Raw genomic sequence first — 20,951 nt, 5'->3', positions numbered from 1 at the left:
ACTGCCTCATGGGATGCCATGATTTATAGCTAATTGTCCATCTTTACTGCTAACCCAGTGGAGCCAATGGACAGCGACCATACACATCACTGTATCCTTAGCACTCGCCACAGTGTCTGGGGTACATAGTTGTTGAATGAATGAATGAACAGCATGGTGTGGACTACCTGTGGTGAGACCCAGGTGAGGCACCTTGCACTGTTCCCAGGAGGCTCGCCCAAATGGTAACTGTTGCTGTGCAGCCTACTAGTGAAGTGACTTTAGGCAAATACCCCTCTTTCTCTGGACATATTCATGGATCTGTACTAGGAGAGCATTGAAGGCACTTATTTACCGTATTATTAGGTAGAGCATACAGAAGGAGCTCAAAACATGTTTTCTCCGTGGATGATGCCTCTTCCAAGGCTCTGAATGGGGCGGCGGCTGCTGTCTAAACCAGTCTGAGTTTTTTTCCTGGGGCCTGGTTCCACTCTGCCTTTCACCCTGAGGGGAAGACGGGGCCTCCTTCTGGTCCCTCCTACATTCAGTTCCCGAAGCCCGGCGGGTAAGTGGACCGGCAGGGCGCTCTCGGAAGGGGGAGCAGAAGCCCTAGGAGCAGAGATGGAACATGGATGGGTTTACGGGATGCAGGCAAAAAATGGGAGCAGGAAGGGGAGCGGGCTGGTTCCCGACCCGGGACCGGGCTGAGAGCCCCGCAGCTTGGGAGAGCGCCCCCGGGACCAGGGATGAGGAGCTCCAAGGGGGCGGGCCGCGTGAGCCAGGCCCGGGTCAGCGAGCGGCCGCGGGGCCGGGACACAGAGGGCGCCGGAGCCGAGGGCGGGGAATGTGGGGGTGTGAGTTGGCCCCGGGGATGCGAGCGGAGCGGCCGCAGGGGAGGAGTCACTGGGGGAAGGACCCAGAGAGAGGACCCGGGGGCAGCGACAGGACGCGGGGTCAGTGCGGAGGGCGTGCGGGGCGCGCGGAAACGGCCTCGGGTGGGGTGCAGGGCGGGGAGCGCGCATCGGGGGGCGGGGGGCGGCGCCGGCGCCGGGGGTGGGGGAGCGAGTTGGGCGGCTGCGCCGGCTCCGCTTCAGCCGCCGCCGCTAGGGCGCGGGGGGCGGGGGGCTCGGCGCCGCGAGCTCGGCCATTGTGGGAGCCGCTCCCCTCGGCTCGGCGGCGCTCCCCTCCGCTGCGCTCCTGCCCGGGGCGCGCCCCGCCACCGCCGTCTTCGCTGCCGCCTCCGCTGCCGCCGGTCCTCTGCCGCACGGGTTCCCAGGGTAAGGCGCGGGGCGCGGGGCTGGCGGCGGGCTCCCCGCCCGTCAGCTCGGGGTGCGCCGCGGCGGCCGGGGTGCGGTGCCTGCTCGCGCGGGGCGGCCGCGCCTGATCCGGGGTAACGGGCGGCAGCTGGAAGACTGGTTGACAGGCGCGGGCATCGCGGCCGGCCGGACCTCGCACCTGCAGCCCAGGCGGCGGGCGGCGGGCATCGCCGAGCGCGCGCCGGGATTTCCCTCGGCGGGCACTGCCCGGGCCAAAGGGAGGCGTGTTCTTTGGAAAAATGGGACACCGAGCCCTCCTGGGCCGGGCGAGAGGCCTGCGGGGGCGGGCAGGGTCTGGCGGGGAAGGTGGCTGCCGGGCTCCGGGTCTCGGCCGCTGGCCGGGGCGCCTGATCGGTCCCCGGTCGCGCGTCCGCATGGCGCGGCCCCGCTCTTTGTCAGCCGCGCGCGGCGGGCACGCGGGCCCACCCCAGTCGCCTCTGGCCCTTGGCGCGCCCTCCCCCGCCGTGGGGAAGGGGTGAGGGGGGAAGGCCAGCCACCCGAGAGCTGCAGGTGAGGTGCCAGTCGCCGACCTGGCCTGCGACCTTTGGAGTGGGTTGGGGGCGTGGGCGCGCGCTCCCGGGAATGGGGAATTGATGGAGCGGCTCAGGTGACCTAGAGGTGGGGCGACAGCCGCGAGGTCAAACAGGTGTTTGTGAGGGTCTGGAGACTGACCCGGGTAGAGCTGGAGAGACCGGTTCTCAGGCTGGAGGCCTTGGCTGAGCGGGCCTTTGTAGTAAAATGGGCGTCTCGGGGAGGAAGCAGGTGGTCTGAGAGGAGGGGCGTTTTCCTGCCCGGGGCTGAGTATGGAGATGGAAGGACGACCCGAATTTCCCCGAGGTGGGGGCGGTCACTTATGCACCTGACTTGGCTAACGGAAATGGAGGCGGACACCAGAAGGTAATGGGGCTTACATGCTAGAATAAAAGGCAGGGCTGTGCCAGGACCCAGGTCCTTTCCTTTCTGCCTTTCCGGGGCTGGATTCCTTCTTGATCTTCCAGGGCAAGAAGGCCCAAATGCTGCTGGCACAGGAGGTGCCCTGGCAGGGCTCTTCTGCCTGCCGGAGGCTGCCTAGAAGCCTCCTGCACCATTTGATGTTTCTTTTGTTATCTCTCCTCACTCTGTGCCTATGATGGGGATCTGCCAGTGACCCAGGAGGGGTTTCTGCCTCTTGCTGCCTCCAGGCTGAGATTCCCAGAATCCAGAAGGAGCTGTGCCCAGAGACCCATGGTGTCCAGACATTTGGGCCACCTCCCTGTCTCAGCACAGCCTTCTGTGCTGGTATTCCCCATAAGGGAAAGGCGATGGTTTCCTGCCCTCCCTGGACCCTGGAGCCCCAGTGAGAGCTGTTTGCTTGGACTGGATTTGGGGTTGAAGGCATGTACCACAGGGGCTCTGATGAGGCCCTTGGGGTGGTGGGCCATGTATAGCAGATGGTTCTGGGAAGTGAACTTGACCTGGCTGAGGGAAGCCTGCCCAGTCTGGCTGGTGGAGCCCAGCTGGCCTCAGAGTGTTTGTGTTTCCACTCAGATCCCTCCTGTAGCTAAGCTGACCAGAAAAATGGACTTTCTGTACCACCTCCCCCACCTCCATGCTGTGCCAGTTATTTCTACAATAACCCCTTGGAATAGAATAGGCAAAGGAACATTTTATCCTATGCCTTGGGTGCCATGTATGGCACCAGCCAGTTTTTTTACATTTGCTATGTTCTTAAGACAGCAACTTAGAAGCTGAAATATTACCCCCATTTTGCAGATGGGGAAGCTGAGTTTCAGAGAAGTGAAATGACTTGCCTCGGATCACACCGATTTTAAGTGGCCAAACCAGAAACTACACCTAGGTCGGTCTTACTTCAAGTTTAGTACTTTTTAAACTTTTAAAAAATATATTTGCCAGAGGCAGTACAGGAGAAATCAAGAATTTCTGCCTTTTCTAACCCATGCTTTATATCATGCCTAACATTGAGATCATGCTTTAGCTTTTTGAAAATACTTCCCATCTGTTGCCCCGTTTTATCTTTACAACATTCCCGGGAGTTAAGTAGAACAGGAATGTAATAATAGATGATGTTTGTGAAGTGCTTATTGGATACCGGACTCTGTTAAGCACTTTACCTGCAAGATCTCATTTAGTCCATGCAAACAACCTTGTGAGGTAGTTGCTCTTACATCCCCCTTTTGTAGATGAGGATTCTGAGGCTCAAAGACGTTAAGTGACTTCCTCAGGGTCAAACAGCTAGTAAATGATGTGGTAGAACTTGCTGGGAAAGACTGAAGGCTGAAGAAGAGGGTGACAGAGGATGAGATGGTTGGATGGCCTCAGTGATTCAACGGACATGAACTTGGGCAGACTCCGGGAGACAGTGGGGGACAGGGAGACCTGGCGTGTTGCAGTCCACGGGGTCACAAAGAGTGAGACATGACTTAGCGACTGAATAACAACAAATAACTTGAATCCAGATATTTCTATCCATGAAACCTGTAAGCTTAATCCTTCGCAAGTACCAGGTAACAGAAATAGTGCTTACTAGTAATAGGAGCTAACAGCTAACTTTTGTTCGTTTGTTTGGCCACACGGTGCAGGACCTCAGTTCCCACCAGGGACTGAACCTGTGCCCCCTGCCAAGGAAGTGCAGAATCAACCACTGGACCACTGTGGATGTCCCCAGTAGGAGTTAACTTTTACAGTGTTTTAATATTTATGGACACCTTCACATACATTACCTCAGGTGATTTCTCCCAAGCCCCATGAATTAATTTTGCCGTGATACTTATCCCCATTTTCCAGATAAGGAAATTGAGGTTCAGAGAGGTAAAGAGACCACGTCAGTGGCAGAACCAGGGTTAGAACCTCTGCCTCCCGAGTCCCAGCATTCATTTTGCAACCCCTTCCGTCTGTTCACGTGCTCTCCTCTCCCCTACAGATCACTTCTCCAGGGGCTGCAGGCCCTCCAGCTGCAGCCCCGGCCTGGGCCATGTCTTCTTCAGATGAAGAAACACTCAGTGAGCGGTCATGCCGGAGCGAGCGGTCATGTCGAAGTGAGCGGTCTTACAGGAGTGAGCGGTCAGGGAGCCTGTCTCCCTGTCCCCCAGGGGATACCTTACCCTGGAACCTGCCACTGCATGAGCAGAAAAAACGGAAAAGCCAGGACTCGGTGCTGGACCCTGCGGAGCGTGCTGTGGTCAGAGTCGCCGGTAAGAGAGGCCTGGACTGAGCTGGGTGCTGTGGGTGTCCTGGCTGGGGGTGGCATGGTGGAGGGGCCCTCCCCTGGGCTCTCCGACAAGCCAGCTAGCTGGAGTCCAGTTTGGAGTTATTACTACTGGAAAGATGGTGAAAAGACATTACAGAAAAATTTGAAAGAAAGTCCGCCACTCCTAATCCCAGTGTGCTAACATGAGACCCGTTTTCCTTTTTCATCTTCTTCCCTACCTTGGTCCCCATGCAGTTGTATTTTCCATGTAGCTGCCTTCATGGCTCATGTGCCATAGTGAATCTGATTTTTTTCTACTCACTCCTACATCAAAAAGATTTTCCATATGACATCTCAGGCTTTATAGTTACCATTTTTAAAGGCTGTGTAATATTTCATGATTTTAAAAATCCTACTCATTTTTCTTTTTTGGGGGGGCCACAATAGACAATTGAGAAGGCAATGGCACCCCACTCCAGTACTCTTGCCTGGAAAATCCCATGGACAGAGGAGCCTGGTAGGCTGCAGTCCATGGGGTTGCTAAGAGTTGGACACGACTAAGCGACTTCACTTTCATTTTCAATAGACAATGCTGCATTAAACATCTTTATAAATCAAAACATTTAACTTCATTGAGTTACTTCCTTGGAATAAAGTCCTTGGAGAAGGCAGTTTCACTCACATTGCCTTCTAAAAATGTGGTTCCTGTTTACCCTTTCTGCAGAGTGAAAGCTGGGGCTACTGCCCCTTTGCTGAGCAGCAGAACTGTTGCCAGGGCAGTGGTCACCAGCCCAGATGTTGGAGTCAGAGAGGGGAGGTGCTGGACTGTGGCCCCACCTCCAACCAGCTGTGTGATTCTGGGCAAGTCTCTCACCCCTGCCAGAGCCTCACTTTTGTCCTCTTGAGGATGCTTCCTGTGCAGGGCTCTTGTGAGGATTAGAGGAGAAAATGTATATAAAGCTCTTAGCACGGTTCTTGGCTCAGTAAAGGGGAAGCGCTCTCTCTGCTGCTTCCACCAAAGGCTGGATCCGGAGCTGCCTCCGTGGGTTGTGCTCAGCCTCTCAGGAGGCGTTGGTGCCAGAGTGCAGATAGAAAGACAGACAAAGCAGTGCCTGCAGCGAATTCAGTGACATCACCCACTTTCAATCCATCACCAAGGCCTGTCCTGCTCCCTCTTTTGCGTCCCTCAAACAATGCACCCTGCCCGCCTCCACTTTATCGTCTCTACCTGTACCACCAAACACCATCTGATAGTTCTCCTCCTTCCAGTCCTGCCCCATTTCCTCCACATGACTGGCAGAGTATTTTGTTCAAAAATCAAACCTGATTCTGTTCCTCAGCTGCTTACCAACCTTCTTTGGCTCTTCATCCCTGTGGGATAAAGGCTATATCAGACACCCATCAAAATTACCCCTACTCCCAGGTACCCTGCCACATGGAGCTGTTCCTCGACCCCCACAGATCAGACCTCCACGCCTGAACTTTCTTCTCTGCGAGGTGGTGGAAGCCCCCCTCCTCTCATAAGTGCCACCTCCTCTGTCCCTGTTGCCCCAGAGGTATCCAGAGCTCCCTCCTCCGCTCTTGTATTCATGCTTTTCTCTCCTCTGTGTTCCCTGGTACAGTAGAGCAGTTATCCCATGGGGTGCCCATCACTCCCTTAGGACTGTGAACAATTCCAGACCTTGTCTCATTGATTTTTTTTTTCTTGATGGTTTTACCCCCAGCTCCTTGCACAGAGCCTTGTGCATATTGGAGATCAACCAGTATTGAATGAATGAATGAAGGCAAGGAGTGTTGAGAGGATAATATGTGACAGATTGTGATCCAGGAACAGGCAGTGGGTTGTAATGGAAAGCTCGACAGGGAGAGGGCTATGTGGGCTCAAGTAATCAGGATGGGATTTGAGAGGAGTTGAGCCTCAAGAGAGGAGACCTGGAAGACAAGCTGGAGAGTTTGAACCCCTTTTTGGACTTCCTTTATGGCTCAGCTGGTAAAGAATCCACCTGCAGTGCGGGAGACCTGGGTTTGACCCCTGGGTTGGGAAGATCTCCTGGAGAAGGGAAAGGCTACCCACTCCAGTATTCTGGCCTGGAGAATTCCATGGACTGTACAGTCCATGGGGTCGCAGAGAGTCAGACACGACTGAATGACTTTGACTGTGGGCAGTAGGAAGCCCTTGAAGGAAGGACTCCTTGGTCCTTCTCAAGACCTCTGGGACAATGGCATCAGTCAGTGAAGTTTCAGAGCTGTCCCTGTGATGCAGGAGGGGTTTATTTGTTTCTAGCCTTGAAGGGCCCTCATCGAGGGGCCTCTGAACGCTCAAACCCCTCATTCCTCTGAAGGCAGCAGGGCAGAGGCCTTTTTCTCCCTTCCTCACACCCTCTAGCCCCATGCTCTATCGCCCATGTGCACAGATGTGGAGCCCGCGGATATGGGGGGTCAACTGTATCATATCAACTGATCTATAAGGGACTTGGGCATCTGTGGGTTTTGGTACCTCCTGGCGTTCTGGAACCAATCCCTTGCACACACTGAGGGATGACTGTACTTATAGATTCCTTTGTGATGAATTCCCCTCCCAGGCTTCTCTGAAGAGCCCCAAGGGATGATTTGCCTGCTGTTTAGCATTCTGAGTCTAGAACAGAAATGGACTCAAGGGGGCTCAATCCCTGAGGGTGCTGCTGGGTCCACTGAACCATGGGACAGGCAGGCCCTGTGCTGTTTCGGGCACTGGGACTGATCTTCTTTACATCCTGACATTGCCACGTGACTGTCTTGGGGAGGGGGCTGGGCCAGTGAGGCTGAAAATGGGGAGACTGTGCCGTGGTTAAAAATAACTTGTGTGCTGCAGTTGGGCGTGTTTCGTTAGCAGGAGAGAGGCGAGGCAGCGGAGGAGAGGCGGGACTGCTACTTCAGGGCCCCGGCTGAAATCTTCCTGTGATTTCAGAGCATGGTGGGGGTTCTACCAGAGTAATTAAGAAGGCAGCCTTCCTTCTCCGGCAGTTGCTTCCTGTGAGGGTGGGAAGGGCACGTTTGGGAGACCCTGTGTGCTCTGAAGCTCTCTGAAGTTAGAACTTACATTCGGGGAGGAAATGAAGTCAATCTTATCCTGGAAGCCAGCTGAGGCCTGTGTAATTTCCTCCTCCCTGTGGGCCTGGGTTCTGAAGCAAAGTAGGGGTGTCAGAGTCAGTCTCACCAAATATACAGACTGCCCCGGTGCCTGGCCTACTCGGCGCGCTGCACGGGTCTCAGGGCCTCCCTCATGCTGGAGAGGTGAATGGGGGACCCCTGATGATGACACATGTCAGATGGAGAGGCATGTTGGGCTGACAAAACTGCTGATTTCAAGTCTACAAAATCAGAACAGGTTCTAGGGGCCCCACACATGCTATAACCAATTCTCCCCGTCCTCATCCTTTCCCTCCATTTTTTTCTTTCTCTCTACCTTGCTAGAGAGAAATACCTACCTATTCTCAACTCCTTAAGCCCAGCCACACCAAAGTAGAACATTAGTCGTTAACAAGAAAACCTTGTTTCTGTTGATCATAGAGATTTCATGATAACAGCACGTTAGGTGGGACCCATGTTAGAATCTGAGGTCCAGAGGATTTAAGGGACTTGCCTGGAGTCACACAGGACCAGTAGACCCAGATCGTCTAACTCCAGGTACATTGCTGTTTCCATTCCCTTAGGCAATACCTGACAACCAGGCCAGCTGGATTTTTCTGCTGGCTACAATCTAAATAGCTGACTGGGCCTCCAGACTCACCAGAGAGTCATTCTGGTCACCTCTGGGAGAGGCTTCACAATCCTGAGCTATAGAAAAAAGCAAAGACAAAGATCTAGTGGAGTTTGCCTCTTCGGAGCCTTTAGCTCTCTGTTATTGAACAGCAATAGAAATACCCTTATTCATTGGTGAAGGGTGGGCAGGGCCACATGGAAGGGGGGATCTGGGGAGGGTACTTGGGCAAGGAGCCCAACCCCACAGGCTAGAAGAGGGCAGAGGAGTGAAAGTTGTATCCCTCGGGGCTTGTGAAGCCTGGGGGAGAAAAAACCAGTGTAGGACCCTAGTCACATGGCTGGACACCACACGACTCTAGGGGGCGCCATTCAGCTTTTGTTATTGTAAATTTGTATTTTATTGTGGCAAGTTTCCTGCAGATGGCAGTAAAGTGTCTGATAGAAGGGACCCTGTTTGGGCTAGGGGCTGGGCTGGGGGCAGGAGGGATTCCTCATCTACCTACCAATCAGGAATTCAACCATGTAACATCATATATTCAGGACTCTCCCTGTTCTTGGCATTGATACTTAAAGAGACTGAAAATGGAATCACTTCTTCATGGAACTAGTTCAGAGGCCAGAAGGGAAAAAGTAATTACTTTCCTGTATGTGTTGTGAAATAGGGCTTCCTAGGTGGCGCAGTGGAAGAGAATTGCCTGCCAATGTAGAAAACGAAAGAGATGGGGATTCCATCCCTGGATCCGGAAGATCCCCTGAAGTAGGAAATGGAAACCCACTCCAGTATTGTTGCCTGGGAAATTCCATGGTCAGAGGATCCTGGAGGGCTACAGTCCATGGGGTTGCGAAGAATTGGACATGAATGAGCAACTGAGCATGCACACATGCATTGTGAATAGGGGGAGCACAGGGACTCAGGGCTGAGGCATGGCCTCCCATGAGCCAGTAGAAAGCATCTGTAGGATTTGTTCCTGGGAGCCCTTCAGCAGGTGCTTGTGAAATCATCATTCCCAGCATCTGTTCCAAGGTGGTCTCCCCCAAGAAGCCTTCCCTGATTTCTCCACCAGTCAGACAGCAATTGTGTCTCTAAGCCTTGTTTCAACTGGCCTTCTGTTAAAGCTCATTGTTTCCAGGTGTGTTTCCCTCACCAGATCTAGAGCTCACTGTAGTCAGGAGGCCCATCTCACCCTTCCTGGTTTTGCCCCAAGATCTCACTCTGAGAATGTGGGCTCTGGAAGCTAATGGCTCTGTGAGGGCTGTGAAATTCAACTTGATGCTGGGGTTTGCTCCTGCCTTTGAGCCTAAGCTCAGCTACTGGAGTGATTCAAGGGCTCACCCCTGGGGAGACAGCCTCGAGAGCGCTTGCCTGGTCAGGGCAAGAAGCTTGCTTCTTTGTGCCCGTGTGTCTCTCCTCCAGGATGGAAGCTCTCAGATGGTTCCTGTTGGCTTGGTCATTCATTCATTCGGTTAAAAAAGTGGGTTTAGCCCCAGCTGTGTGCCGGGCACTGTGGAGACAAGTGAATCTGGAGTCAGAAAACCCGAGCGAATGATTTTATTTCTTTGGGCTTCAATTTCCTTATCTGTACAAGGGAGGTGATGACATCTGATTTGAATGATCATTGGATGAGAGTCAAAACATGCCAGACAAACATGGGTTAACATGTCTGATACTGCACCTGGCGTGTCATTCCTTGCTTCTCCCTGGACAGCTAGAGGAGACAGTGGGGAGGGACCCCAGGAGGCCAGCAGTTTCCTAGGTGAGCAAGGAAGAGGCCCCAGTCTCTTAGTCTTGTACCTTTTTTTGTTCACTCCAGGGCTTTGTCAAAGAGCAGATGGAAGTGTGTGTGCGCGTGTGTGTGTGTCTGTGTTTCTGGCCAAGCCATGATGGGAAGAATGGGATGCGGGGGTGGGGAGGATGGATGCCTAAAAATTCCACTGGGAATCCCTCCTCCCGAGCCCAAGGAGCCTCCTCCTCCTCTCCGGCTCCTCTGCTTCTTACTGGCAGTATCCTCAGAGTCCCAGGCCCTGTCCTGGAGCTCCGTTTCAGTAGCAGGAGAGATGAACAGGAGAGAGTCCCTGAAAGTGGGGCAGAATGAATTGTAGCTACACACCACCGGCTCAGCTCCAGCTCTTTGAAAGTGAATCTGGGTCACATTAGCTGCAGGGATGGAAAGCGACCACGTGGGCAGAATTCTGTGCAAGCAGCAGAAAAGACAGCCAAGCTGTCCTTTCTCTGAGGCTCAGGGTCCCTGTGGGACCCCCAGCTGGTCAGGGAAGGTGGTTGTCACATTGTGAGGTGCCATCTTTATGTTGCTGAATTCCCATCATGCTTTTTGAATGGCTTCCCAGGTGACACAGAGGCAGGTTTGGAGTGGCAGTCTGACTCACGCCCTTTCTATTCTGAGAGCAGCCTAGAACCGAGGTTAGGAATGCGGAGGAAGGATCGGTTAACTTGGGGGGCTGTGGAAGGCTGCCATTTCTCAGCCCCAGGGGTTTTGATGCCTCCAGAGGGGCTGACAGTACAGCAGGGTCAGGGGCTGCACTTGTCTTTTATTCCAGTGGTCCTTCCCCTGGGGAAAGGTCTGTGAACACACCTGGTGTGAATGTTAAGAATCTATCATCACCATCTTGCTGTCTCAAGCCTGGCCGGTTGCTGTGGCTAGGACCTGCCGTGATTTGGCCCTGGGGCTGCCTGTTGCCACCTGTCAGGTAGAAGCTGGCCAGCTTCCTGGCTGTGCCTTGGCTTCCCTGCAGGAGCAGAGCTGGTATTCCTGGCTGTAATCTCCGCCCAGACTTAGGATGCTGCTGCAGAGATGGTCTGGAAGGCCCTGTAACCTGAGGGGTGATTATGGGCTGACATATCTGTCCTCAGCTATGTCCCACCCCTACCCCAGAAGGTACCAGGCTTTTGCCTTTGGGTCAAGGGGAGGTTTCTGCCTGGAGCCTCACTGGGTGTATCTCTAGGCATCCTCTTCCCTTCTCATTCCATCTTCCTTTTCTCTTTTCCTAAATTTCCATTCATTCACTCCAAGGAATGGCTTTGGGAGTTGGCTGGAGTCCCGGGTCCATCACTTCATCAGGTGGGTGACCTGAGTAGTTACTAACTTCACCGAGCCTCACTTTCTCACAGTTAAAATGAGGGCACAAAAATGCCACTGCCAGGTCTCGCAGGTGGATTAACTGAGATAATGGAGGTGAGGGACTTGGCCGTGCCTGCTGTGCAGTCAGACTTGATACACGTTAGCTATTCTCATCAGTATCATTCATTCGTGCACTTGTGCACTGATTTATGATTTGTTGATTCATCTCTTTGCTCATTCATTGTTCATTTAACCATATTCCTAGGGCTGCTGTGTGGGCTTCCTAGGTGGGGCTAGTGGTGAAGAACCTTCCTGCCAATGCAGGAGACATAAGAGATATGGGTTCAATTCTGAGGTAGGGAAGATCCCTGGAGGAGGGCATGGCAACCCACTCCAGTATTCTTGCCCGGAGAATCCCATGGACAGAGGAGCCTGGTGGGCTACAGTCCAATGGGTCACAAAGGGTTGGACATGACTGAAAGCACACACCCTCACCCAGGACTGCTGTGTGCTAGACTCAGAGTGGGCTTTAGAACCCAGTTCCAGCCTGTGAAGGCAGCTAGGATGCAGCATGAACTGTGCACCATGCTGCCCAGAATTGTGAGGCTGTTCTGAGAGGGAAGGGCTTCCTCCTACTTCTGCCCTGCCTCCCAGCTTAGAGCAATGATGGCATTTGATCTGCGACTTGGAAAAGAGATAGGAATTTGTCAGGACAACCTGAAGAGAGAGGGTATGTCTCTGTTGCTTGGTTCTGTTCTTGCTCTCCTTTCTTTGGTCTCAGTAGAAAGGATGAAAGGGAGGTGAAGAGAGAATAGTTGATGGGAGTTAGGATGAAGGAATCCACAGGGTGGTTTGGGGAGTTGAACTCTGGACTCAGTCCAGGAGCTCCTGAGAGCTGATGCCAGCTGGGATCCCCTAGTAAACAGTAGCGGGAAAAGCAACTGTGTTTTGAGTTTGAAACGTGTGCCAGGCATGAACATGTATTGTTTAATCCTTATGGAACCTTGGAAAGTTGTTGCTATTCTCCCTTTTTACAGAAGAGGAGGTTGAGGAACTTGTTTGAGCTCATACAGTTGGCCGATAGTGGAACCGGGATGCAGTACTGAACCTGCACAGCATCCCTGAAACATAACATGGGCACGTGCCCTTTGGAGATGCTTATTGCCGGCGTTCAGGTTGGCCTAACTCCAAATCCCCTGCCTTCTGCAGAACACTTCAAACATATACTATAAAGCTCTGAGAATACAATAGTCTCCCATTACCCAGATTCAAGAATTATCAATTCATGGCCAATCTCAGTTCATAACATCTCCCAATTCTGCTTCCCCAGTTACATAGATGTACATTCCAGAAATCACATACTTTCAGCTCCCACAGGTAGTGGCTCAGTGGTAAAGACTCTGCCTGCCAATGCAGGAGACATGGGTTTGATCCCTGGGTCGGGAAGATCCCCTGATGTAGGAAATGGCAACCCACTCCAGTATTCTTGCCTGGGAAATCCCATGGACAGAGGAGCTACAGTCCATGGGGTGGCAAAAGAGTTGGACACAACTTCGTGACTAGACGATAACATCTCCCACACTTCTTAACTATTCCCTTGCCTTTCCCCCCGGAGGAAGTATATCAGTTTAGTTGCTCAGGAGTTCTGTCTGAAGTCTGGCCAAGTTCCACGGAACCATTTCACAGAAGGGCGAGGAGGGATTTTTGACTCCTGGCCCAGGGGTGTGTCAGCGTCGCTCGTCTGATCCTCAGTTCCTCCCGGCTTGAGGTCCATGCCCTGCTTCCCAGACGCACAGAGCTAGGCTGGAGTGCACCTGGTTCTGTGAAATCTTGATTTCTGAGGGTGGTGTCTGTCTGGTTTGCCTAAAATACTTCAAATCCACAGACCCTGGGTTTGAATCAGCACCCTGCCAATGTACTTGAGGAAAGTACCCCCAAAATAGATTTTGGAGGGTTTGGTCTTGAGAAACTAAAGTTGAGATGCTAAAGGAGTGAAATCTTTTAAAACCACGTGCCGTCCTGTATTCCGTCGCTTCAGTCCTGTCCGACTCTTTGCTACCTAATGGACTGTGGCCTGCCAGGCTCCTCTGTCCATGGGATTCTCCAGGCAAGAATACTGGAGTGGATTGCTGTGCCCTCCTCCAGATCTTCCCAACCCAGGAATTGAACCTATATCTCTGGCGTCTCCTGCATTGCAGGCAGGTTCTTTACCCACTGAGCCACCCGGGAAGCCCTAGAGGGGAGGAATTCTGTTCATGTGCGTATCTATGTAACTCAGCCCCAGGTCTATGCTGTCACTGCTGAATTGTTCCATGTGACTCTGATCTTCCGCAGGAGTAGCCCCTGCTCTCTAAACCTGAGGTAGTATAAGCTGGGGAGATGTTTCAAGTGGAAGGGAGCTTTATAGGTTACAAGCCACACCTCCTAATTTGGGGAGCCTCCCAATTCCCCAAGGGGTCCAGACTGCCTGTGGCCCTGTTTGGTAGGAACTTCAGAGGCCCCCCACCCCGCCGGATGAGGCCCCTCCTGACCCAGAGCAGGAAGGGAGATTGGGTGTGGTCCAGTACACGGGGCTCATGTCGGCCTAGATTCCTTAAAAAAAGAAAATAAAACATATTCACAGAGACTGGGAGATCGGAGAGGGGCCAGTACCTTTCCAGCTTCTACTGATATGTTTCAAGTGCTAAGCTTTGTGCTTAGGTTCTTCTATGCTTTGTTTGACCTAATCCTTGAAATAACTTGAGGAGGCAGACGTGCTGCAATAGAGGAAACAAACCCAGAGAGTTGGGTAACTTGCTCAAGGCCTCCCAGCCAGTGAGGGACCAAGCTGGGAATGGCACTAGCTCTGCCTAGGGTAACCCACTGCCTCCCCCATTACAAGGAACAGTAGTTTAATAATAGCTAACATCTGTGTGCCACTTCAAGGTTCACGGAATGTCTTAACACCCATTATCTCCAAGGAGCCTCAGGAAGCCCGGGGTGGGCAAGTTATTCCACGTCCCTTTGAGACAACTGCCTATCAGGGGTCCAGCTTCTGCTCATTTCCTCCAGTAAGGATTGAAGAGTCTTTGGCATTGGCTCTGATAAGCCAGAGGAGAAGGCCCAGGGAGAGGCTGAGGTGGAGAGACTTGGCCAGTTGCTATGGTAACCCAGATGGCTGAGTAACCATTTTGAGGGTTGCTATGGTGACAGGGTGATGGGCTGCTGGGTGGCTGGGATCTTGTCTTTCTGGGTGGCTGGCACCATCCAGGCCTCATAAATTAGTGGTGTTGTACTTTCTGAAAGGAAGAGGGCAGCATGAGAGTGGGCAAATTCCTACCCCAGAAGCAGATTTGGGAACTTTAGGCAAAGTTTAGCAAGGGTTTCCAAGGGCTGGGCTGAAAAGGAGCTTTGGCTGGGACTAGCTAAAGCTAATGTCTAAAAAGGATGGTGGGGCTGGGCCTGGAGGTAGGTCTTCTAAGCCTAGAACTAGATTTTCTTCCAAGAGTTGACCAATGGATAGCCCCTTTAGTGTCTGTCTGTCTGGTTGGCTGGCTCCTGCTACTGTTAGGGCACAGGAGACAGTGTACCTTTGCAAAGAGGATCAGAGAAAACACACACACACACACACACACACACACACACCCTCCCTATTAGCAAGTAATTTATTTATAAAGCAGCAATTAACACATGTAAAATAATGCATCATGAGCCAAACTGAAGAAGTGCTAGGAGTAAGCTTTCCAAAGGCTGGAGGAGCACCAGCAGGAGAAATGATTTGCACTTCCCTCTTTCCTCTCTCTGCACAACCTGCCCTCAGCTCTCGGCCACTGAGTGGACACTGAATTGGACTCAGTTGTCTTGAATCGCAGATCTAGTTCACAGCCCCCACCTCTGTGTGATTTCAACAAGGCACGCATGCCTTCAGCAAATATTTACTGAGCACCCACTAGGTGCAAAGCATTGTGTTCGGCCGTGTGACGAAGAAAGTGAAATCAATTCTTCTGCCTCAAAGAACTTGTGAACCAGGGCACTAGGAGGCAGTGATGTAGATAGATATGCACAGTATATGTGGTTGCCCCAGGAATGGGGAAAGAATTGGTTTGTGGTTGGGATTTTGAGAAGAGCCTCTTCTATCTGAATTGACTAAAAAATAACCTCAGGTCGTTTTCAGGTGAGCTTTTACAAGATGCGCAGGGGATCATTAGATGGAATTGGGGTGGAGGACATTCCAGGTGAAGGTTCTGAGTTTGATTGTTAGGGATAAGGGAAATCAGACTGTAAAGGAAGGTAGATGTCAAAATATGGAGGACTTTGAATTCCGGGCAGAGATAAGGGAAGCTGTGAGAGAAGCATACTTTCTTAAATACCCTTGCCTTCTAGGGAGTCAGAAGCCACAGGCAGCTGAGTATTTTAGGATCATCTGGTTCAGTCATTCATGCATTTAATCAAAAGTTAAAACAAATATTTAATCAGTGCCCTCTAGGCCAGGTCATTTGCTAAATGCTAAGGACCCCGTGGTGAACAAGACACACAAACAACAGCCCTCAGGGAGCTAGTGACTTAGTAAGGAAGGAGGACACTGAACCTGTAACTTCAGTGTGATGGTTATTACCTAAGGGGAGTAGAGAGGCAGGAGGGCCTACTAATCCGAGAGATGAAGGCTGGCTTCCCTGTGGGATTTTCAGCAGAGGCCTGAGCAGGAGCGAGCCAGGATAAAGAGAGCAGTGGAGGGTTCTGGCCTGGGAGAAAAGCACGTGGGAAGGCCTTGAGGCAAGAGAACCCATAGGAGGCGGTGAAAGAAGTTGAGCCTTAGGGAGAGAGGCACCTGGTGAGGCTTTTAAGAAGGAGAGGACACTCAGAGAAAAATAGGGCTTTATTTACTTGCATTACCCCTTCCCACCACTAGATGCCCTTCGGAGTACACCTTGTCTCCTTCAGCCTCCCCATGGCAGCCTCTTTGGAAATGCAACAGCAGTCTCACTATTGGAGCAAAGGAAAATCATAGACCAAAAGGCGAGAGCCTCAGAGTTGTCCCAATTGTGTGGTCTGGCTATAAATTTAGACGGTTGCTTGGAAAAAACCAAAAACCTCCCCTTCCTAGGCTTCATTCTTCCCATTACCCCCCACCCCCCCAGCAGCCGCTTTGTTCCTCTATCCTTGTAAAATTTTCTCTGTATAAAACGGGAACATCAGCCAAACATGTGGACTTCCCCTTTTCCATTCATTAGAAGAATGCATTACTTCAAAATCTCTTGGGAGCATTTAAATGCAAATCGTGTCAAGAAGCCCTTCTAGCCACAACCCAAACCAGAACTTTCTTCCTTAATTACCATGCTTCTTAATGGCATCTCAACCCCTTGCCCTCTCCCCCAGATCACCCCCCAGGCCTCCAACAAAGCCTGGTTCCCAGAATAGATTCTAATTCCCTTCCTGCCTTGTCTTTCCTCACCTTTGGCAATTCTTGAGGAACCTGCTCGCTAAGTGTGCATGTAGCAGCCCCAGGAAGGGATGGAGCAACTTTCCAATTTACTGTGCTGAAAATGAGGAGGCAGATGCTGTTTGGGGGCAAGGGTGGAGGTGTGTGTGTCTGTATGTTTGTGTCTGGGCTTTCCTAGCTCCTCTGCTATGAAATAATATAGGAAATGCAGATGACTCAGCATGAATACAGTCAAGATCCTCGGAGTTAGCATTTCTATATTCTCCGCCGTTTACGAAAAATGTGCTTATGCCATCAATCACCGACTTCTGCATCCTGCATTTTCTACTGAAAGCCTTTTATTTATTTTAAAAAGAATAAACCTCAAGCTTCTTCTCTTCCTTTTCTTAAACTGAGCTCATTAGCAGTTGATGCCAAACTGCGAACTAGCTTTTTTTGAGCACAGAGCACTAAACTGGAAGGAAACGAGCATTTGTCCAAGGCGCCTCCCTGTCTGTCCTCTTTCAGGCCCTTCCCTGTATGATCTCTATGCCTAGAAGTTGGGCAGGTCAGCAAAATTTGATGGAAAAAGACATGATTAATGACTTGCTCACACAATTTCTGATCATAGTATGATGTGGAAACAACCAGCAAGCACCTATTAGTGAAAAGCATCATCTACTCATAGCGTACAGAGATGCAGGCCTTGCCCGGGGGTGAGAAGCTTCTCTTAAGAATCTGGAGAATGGGAACCGAAATGGAAGCCCAAGTCCCATATTTGTCAGCTTAGTGTCACATGAATTCTTTTTTGACTTGCTGGTGCGCTGTTATTATGAGATCAGTGAGCCTAATTTTTAACTCACAACCACATTTCCACCTGTTTCCCGCTGCCCTCCCCCTAAACCCCCAAAATTAACAGACTTGCTGAGGCTGGGAAGGATAATGGCTAGATAGGTGTAGATGTGGGCAAAAATTCACCTGCATTTACCTGAGTTCCTCACTGCTCTTGCCTCAGTGCAGTCCATGAACACTGGGCCTGAATGGAGGATCAGAGGGTGTTGGGAATGCCCTCCTCAAAATGGTCCCCAGTATATTCCTACCCACATTCACCAGCACTCTTTCTTCATTCTTTCCCTTTTCCCTGATGACAGAGAGTTAGTGGCTTGCCTTTTTCTTCTGTGAGCAGTTAGGCTCCAGAATCCTTTTGTTGCATAGCAGACCTTGTTCAGCCTCAGATCCCCACATTTCTCCCTTTTGATCTAAGCCTCTGTTCCTATGGCTATCACAGTGTAATAATATTCCTGTTGCATCGTTTCCCTGTAGATGTGTTATCTCCCCTCTCTCCTCTTCTTCACCCCACGGTTCAGTCAGAATCCTGTTTTCATTCCCTCAGTTGTCATTTCTCAGGCTCTGGCTCCTCGTTCTTGGCCTGGTTTATTTCATGGTGCTGGGATTCAGTTTCTTCCGTTTCTGGAAGACCCTTTGTTCCTGGGATTCTTTGTGGTCTGAGTGTTCCCTTGGCCTCGCCCGGCAGCCCGTCTGGATCTTGCCCCGGCTTCCTCCTGACCGTGTCTGGCCCTGCGACCTATCTAGGTCTTTGGCTCGCTCCCTAACCTTCAGCGTCTCTGGGTCCTTCTCCAGCCGCGGCACAGGCCCAGCTCGGCTTCTCTCCAGCCAGGGGGCTCCCTCCTTTGTCCCGGCTTCGGGTGTGGGTCCGCCCCGAGTGGGGCAGCCCGCCCGCCCCGCCGAGTGGGCCCCGGAGCTCTCCCCACCGCGGCGGCCGGCCGGGCCTTTCATCCCGACGCGCCGGGAGCCTCCCACCCGGCGGGGCTCGGCGGAACGCCCCTGCGGGGGCCGGCCTCCCGCCCCCCACTCCGGCCCCCTCCGCGTCCCGGCCGCGCGGGGGTCCACAGACCCCGGGGTGGGGGTGGAGGGGGTCGGGGGGGCTGCCGCTCGGGGCCCGAGGAGGCGGCGGGGAGAGGGGCGGGGAGCGGGCCGGGCCTGGCGCTCCTGACGGGAGGAGCCGCCGCCACCGCCGGCGGCGGGGCGGGCTGAGGGAGGAGCGGAGCCGAGGGGTGGGGAGGCGGAAACGCCAGCGGGACCGGCGGCGGAGCGCGAGCGGGCTGAGGAGCCGAGCGCGAGCGGCAGGCCGGACGAGGCGGGCGCGGAGCGGAGAACCGAGAGCCGGGGGCAGCGCCACCACCGTCGCCCTCGGGCCGCACAAAGGGGTCGAGGCTGGGGCGGCCGCCTCAGCGCGCCGGCCTGGAAGCGGCGCCCGCCGGGGCCCCGGGAGAGCGCGGCGCGGGCGGCCATGGCCGGCTACGTGCCGGGTCAGCAGCCGGCCAACCGCAACCAGGAGAAGGAGTTCGTGCAGGCGTACGAGGATGTGCTGGAGCGCTACAAAGGTGCGGCGGCGGGCGGGCGGGCGGCCCCCGCCGGGGACAGGCTGGAGCCGGGGCCCGCGGCAGGTGGGGCGGCGGGCGGGGTGGCGCCCACCCGCGCTGGGGCCGGGCCGGAGCGGCCGTGGGCCGAAGCCGGCTCGTTTCTAGAGTTGAGATGAGCCTCCGAGCCCTCTCCCACCTGGGACGGCGCCTTCACAGCACTAGTTACATTATGTGCCCTGTTATCTGGCCTCCGCTAGAAAGAGGCGAGGCCAGGCGCCGCTTCGGAGACCAAACGCGGTGGGGAGTGCGGGGAGGAGGAGGAGGAGGAGGAGGAGCCGAGGCGGGAGAAGCCACCCGTTCCTGGAGAGGCTCGGACCTCCGCGTGCCCGCCGGGGTCCCTCGCCCCCTTTTGTCTCCTTCGGCCTCCGATCAGTCGCGTGGCAGCGGAGGTTGTGAATCACCTTGGTTCCTTGGGGGTCGGGGTGGGGGGCAGCGGGTGAGCATCGGGCAGGGTCGGTGAGCGTGCAGGTTTGGTGACGAGGCCGCCTCCCACCCCCAGCCCCTGGGCTTCCAGCCTGATCGAGGCAGGGGTCTACTGCTCTCGGTCCTCCCCACCCCCCCTAAAGATTTGTCTTGGGAGCTCGGATTTCCAACCCCCGGAAGCTCTCTTGCTAAGCAGTTCTGCAAGTTAATGCCTTGTCCAAAGCCTGGGTGTCTGCAGAGAAAGTTTTGACAGGCCCCGAGGCTGGTGGACCGCGTTTGCCTAACTGCTGGAGGTGCCCCTTAAGTGGAAGCAGGGATGCGTGGCCTCGGTAGGCCCATGCTTTGATCTTTAACATCTAGTTTTGGGATTTTGCTTTGTGTGGCGGTTGTGCTTGCCACAGACATGGAGATTTCCCCAGAAACTACATAGGCAGCACTTTCTCCTATTTTATTCAGCTGGGGCCCTTGTGACTGGGCTTTTAGTTTCTTTTCATCTGAAGGAGAGGAAACTTCAGCCCTTTTGACCGAGTCCAGCATACTTGTTTATGGCAGCTACTCAGTGAAGGGAAACTAATGAAGAAGCTGTAAAACGCTCCATCCACCGCCACTGCCCCCCCCCCCCCACCCCACCCCACTGTGCCATTAGAGCTCTGCTTGGGAATGCAGCAGAGAGAGAGAGAGAGGTAAAATGCTGAAATGGACCTGCTTAGGAGTTCTACTTGTTCCCTTCTGCATCAGCTCCTGTAAGCTGTCCAGGTTTTCCTGCCTGCAGCAAGTTTTCTGTCAACCCCCTTGTGGTCTTTCTTTTAAGAAATGTGGTTCATTTCAGTGCACAAAGGGATTAGATTGTGCTGCTGCACTTCATTAAAAAAAATGCTAAGTGGATGGTTTCATTAAGTTTCTTTTGCAGGATTTTGGGCAACTCTTGTACCCCTCTGGGCCTGTCTCTGGCTGCTGTAGCTTTAAAAACCAGCAGAATTAAAACAAAAATAGATGAAGAAATCCCAGTACTTCATTGGATCATCTTGCTGGTGGCCTCCAGCTGAAAGGAAGTGCGATTGCTGGCAGGTGAAACTAGGAAAGAAGGGAAGTAGGGCTTGTTCCAGGAGAGGCTCCTGTGTCCAGTCCTTTTAGCTGTTCGCTCAGTTTGGCCTTCCTCTGAAGGACTTTGATCAGGTGTATAGGAATTTGATCCTTCCCAGACACAGATCTCTTTTTTTGAGCGGAAGAATGAGTCAAAAATGGTGGGCCAGAGTCAATTAACTTGAGCTATATGAGACTGTTGTGCAGTCTGCTTTATGCTTAAGTGCCAAAGAATTTCTCTCCCTTCTCTGCACCATTCTCACTGGGAAGTCAGGGTGGATTAGCATCCGAACCTTTGTTACT

The 20,951-nt window shown here is 53.1% G+C and overlaps 2 protein-coding genes across 16 annotated transcripts in view; one reads left to right on the top strand and one right to left on the bottom strand.

Annotated features, from left to right (window-relative positions):
• Window positions 1-523: 523 nt before the first annotated feature.
• Window positions 524-2,534, bottom strand: LOC133245229 (basic proline-rich protein-like). The gene is made up of 3 exons (XM_061413177.1): window positions 2,413-2,534; window positions 984-2,041; window positions 524-882 (listed from the first exon to the last, which is right to left on the bottom strand). Exons 1-3 carry the CDS (start codon window positions 2,532-2,534, stop codon window positions 524-526), a joined length of 1,539 nt encoding a protein of 512 aa, XP_061269161.1.
• Window positions 880-20,951, top strand: part of MACF1 (microtubule actin crosslinking factor 1) — a 340,889-nt gene continuing 320,817 nt past the window's right edge. For 14 of the 15 annotated variants that reach the window (XM_061412434.1, XM_061412419.1, XM_061412433.1 and 11 more), the window contains exons 1-2: window positions 880-932; window positions 4,216-4,486. In XM_061412434.1, the coding sequence (XP_061268418.1) occupies window positions 4,267-4,486 (220 nt within the window). In that variant the 5' untranslated portion in view covers window positions 880-932; window positions 4,216-4,266. Of the gene's footprint in view, window positions 933-4,215; window positions 4,487-18,907; window positions 19,104-20,951 lie in introns of those variants that run through there. The other variant, XM_061412430.1, reaches the window with a different exon arrangement.

Source organism: Bos javanicus, chromosome 3 (assembly GCF_032452875.1).
Source record: "Bos javanicus breed banteng chromosome 3, ARS-OSU_banteng_1.0, whole genome shotgun sequence".
NCBI lineage: Eukaryota > Metazoa > Chordata > Mammalia > Artiodactyla > Bovidae > Bos > Bos javanicus.
This window is presented reverse-complemented; position numbering and strand designations above follow the sequence as displayed.

Coding starts and splice junctions, on each gene's coding strand:
- LOC133245229 (XM_061413177.1), bottom strand. CDS start 2,534: ATGTCTGGACACCATGGGTCTCTGGGCACAGCTCCTTCTGGATTCTGG. Junction 2,042..2,412: donor ATCCCCATCATAGGCACAGA/GTGAGGAGAGAT, acceptor TTCCTCCCCGAG/ACGCCCATTTTACTACAAAG. Junction 883..983: donor CGATGCGCGCTCCCCGCCCT/GCACCCCACCCG, acceptor TCCTTCCCCCAG/TGACTCCTCCCCTGCGGCCG.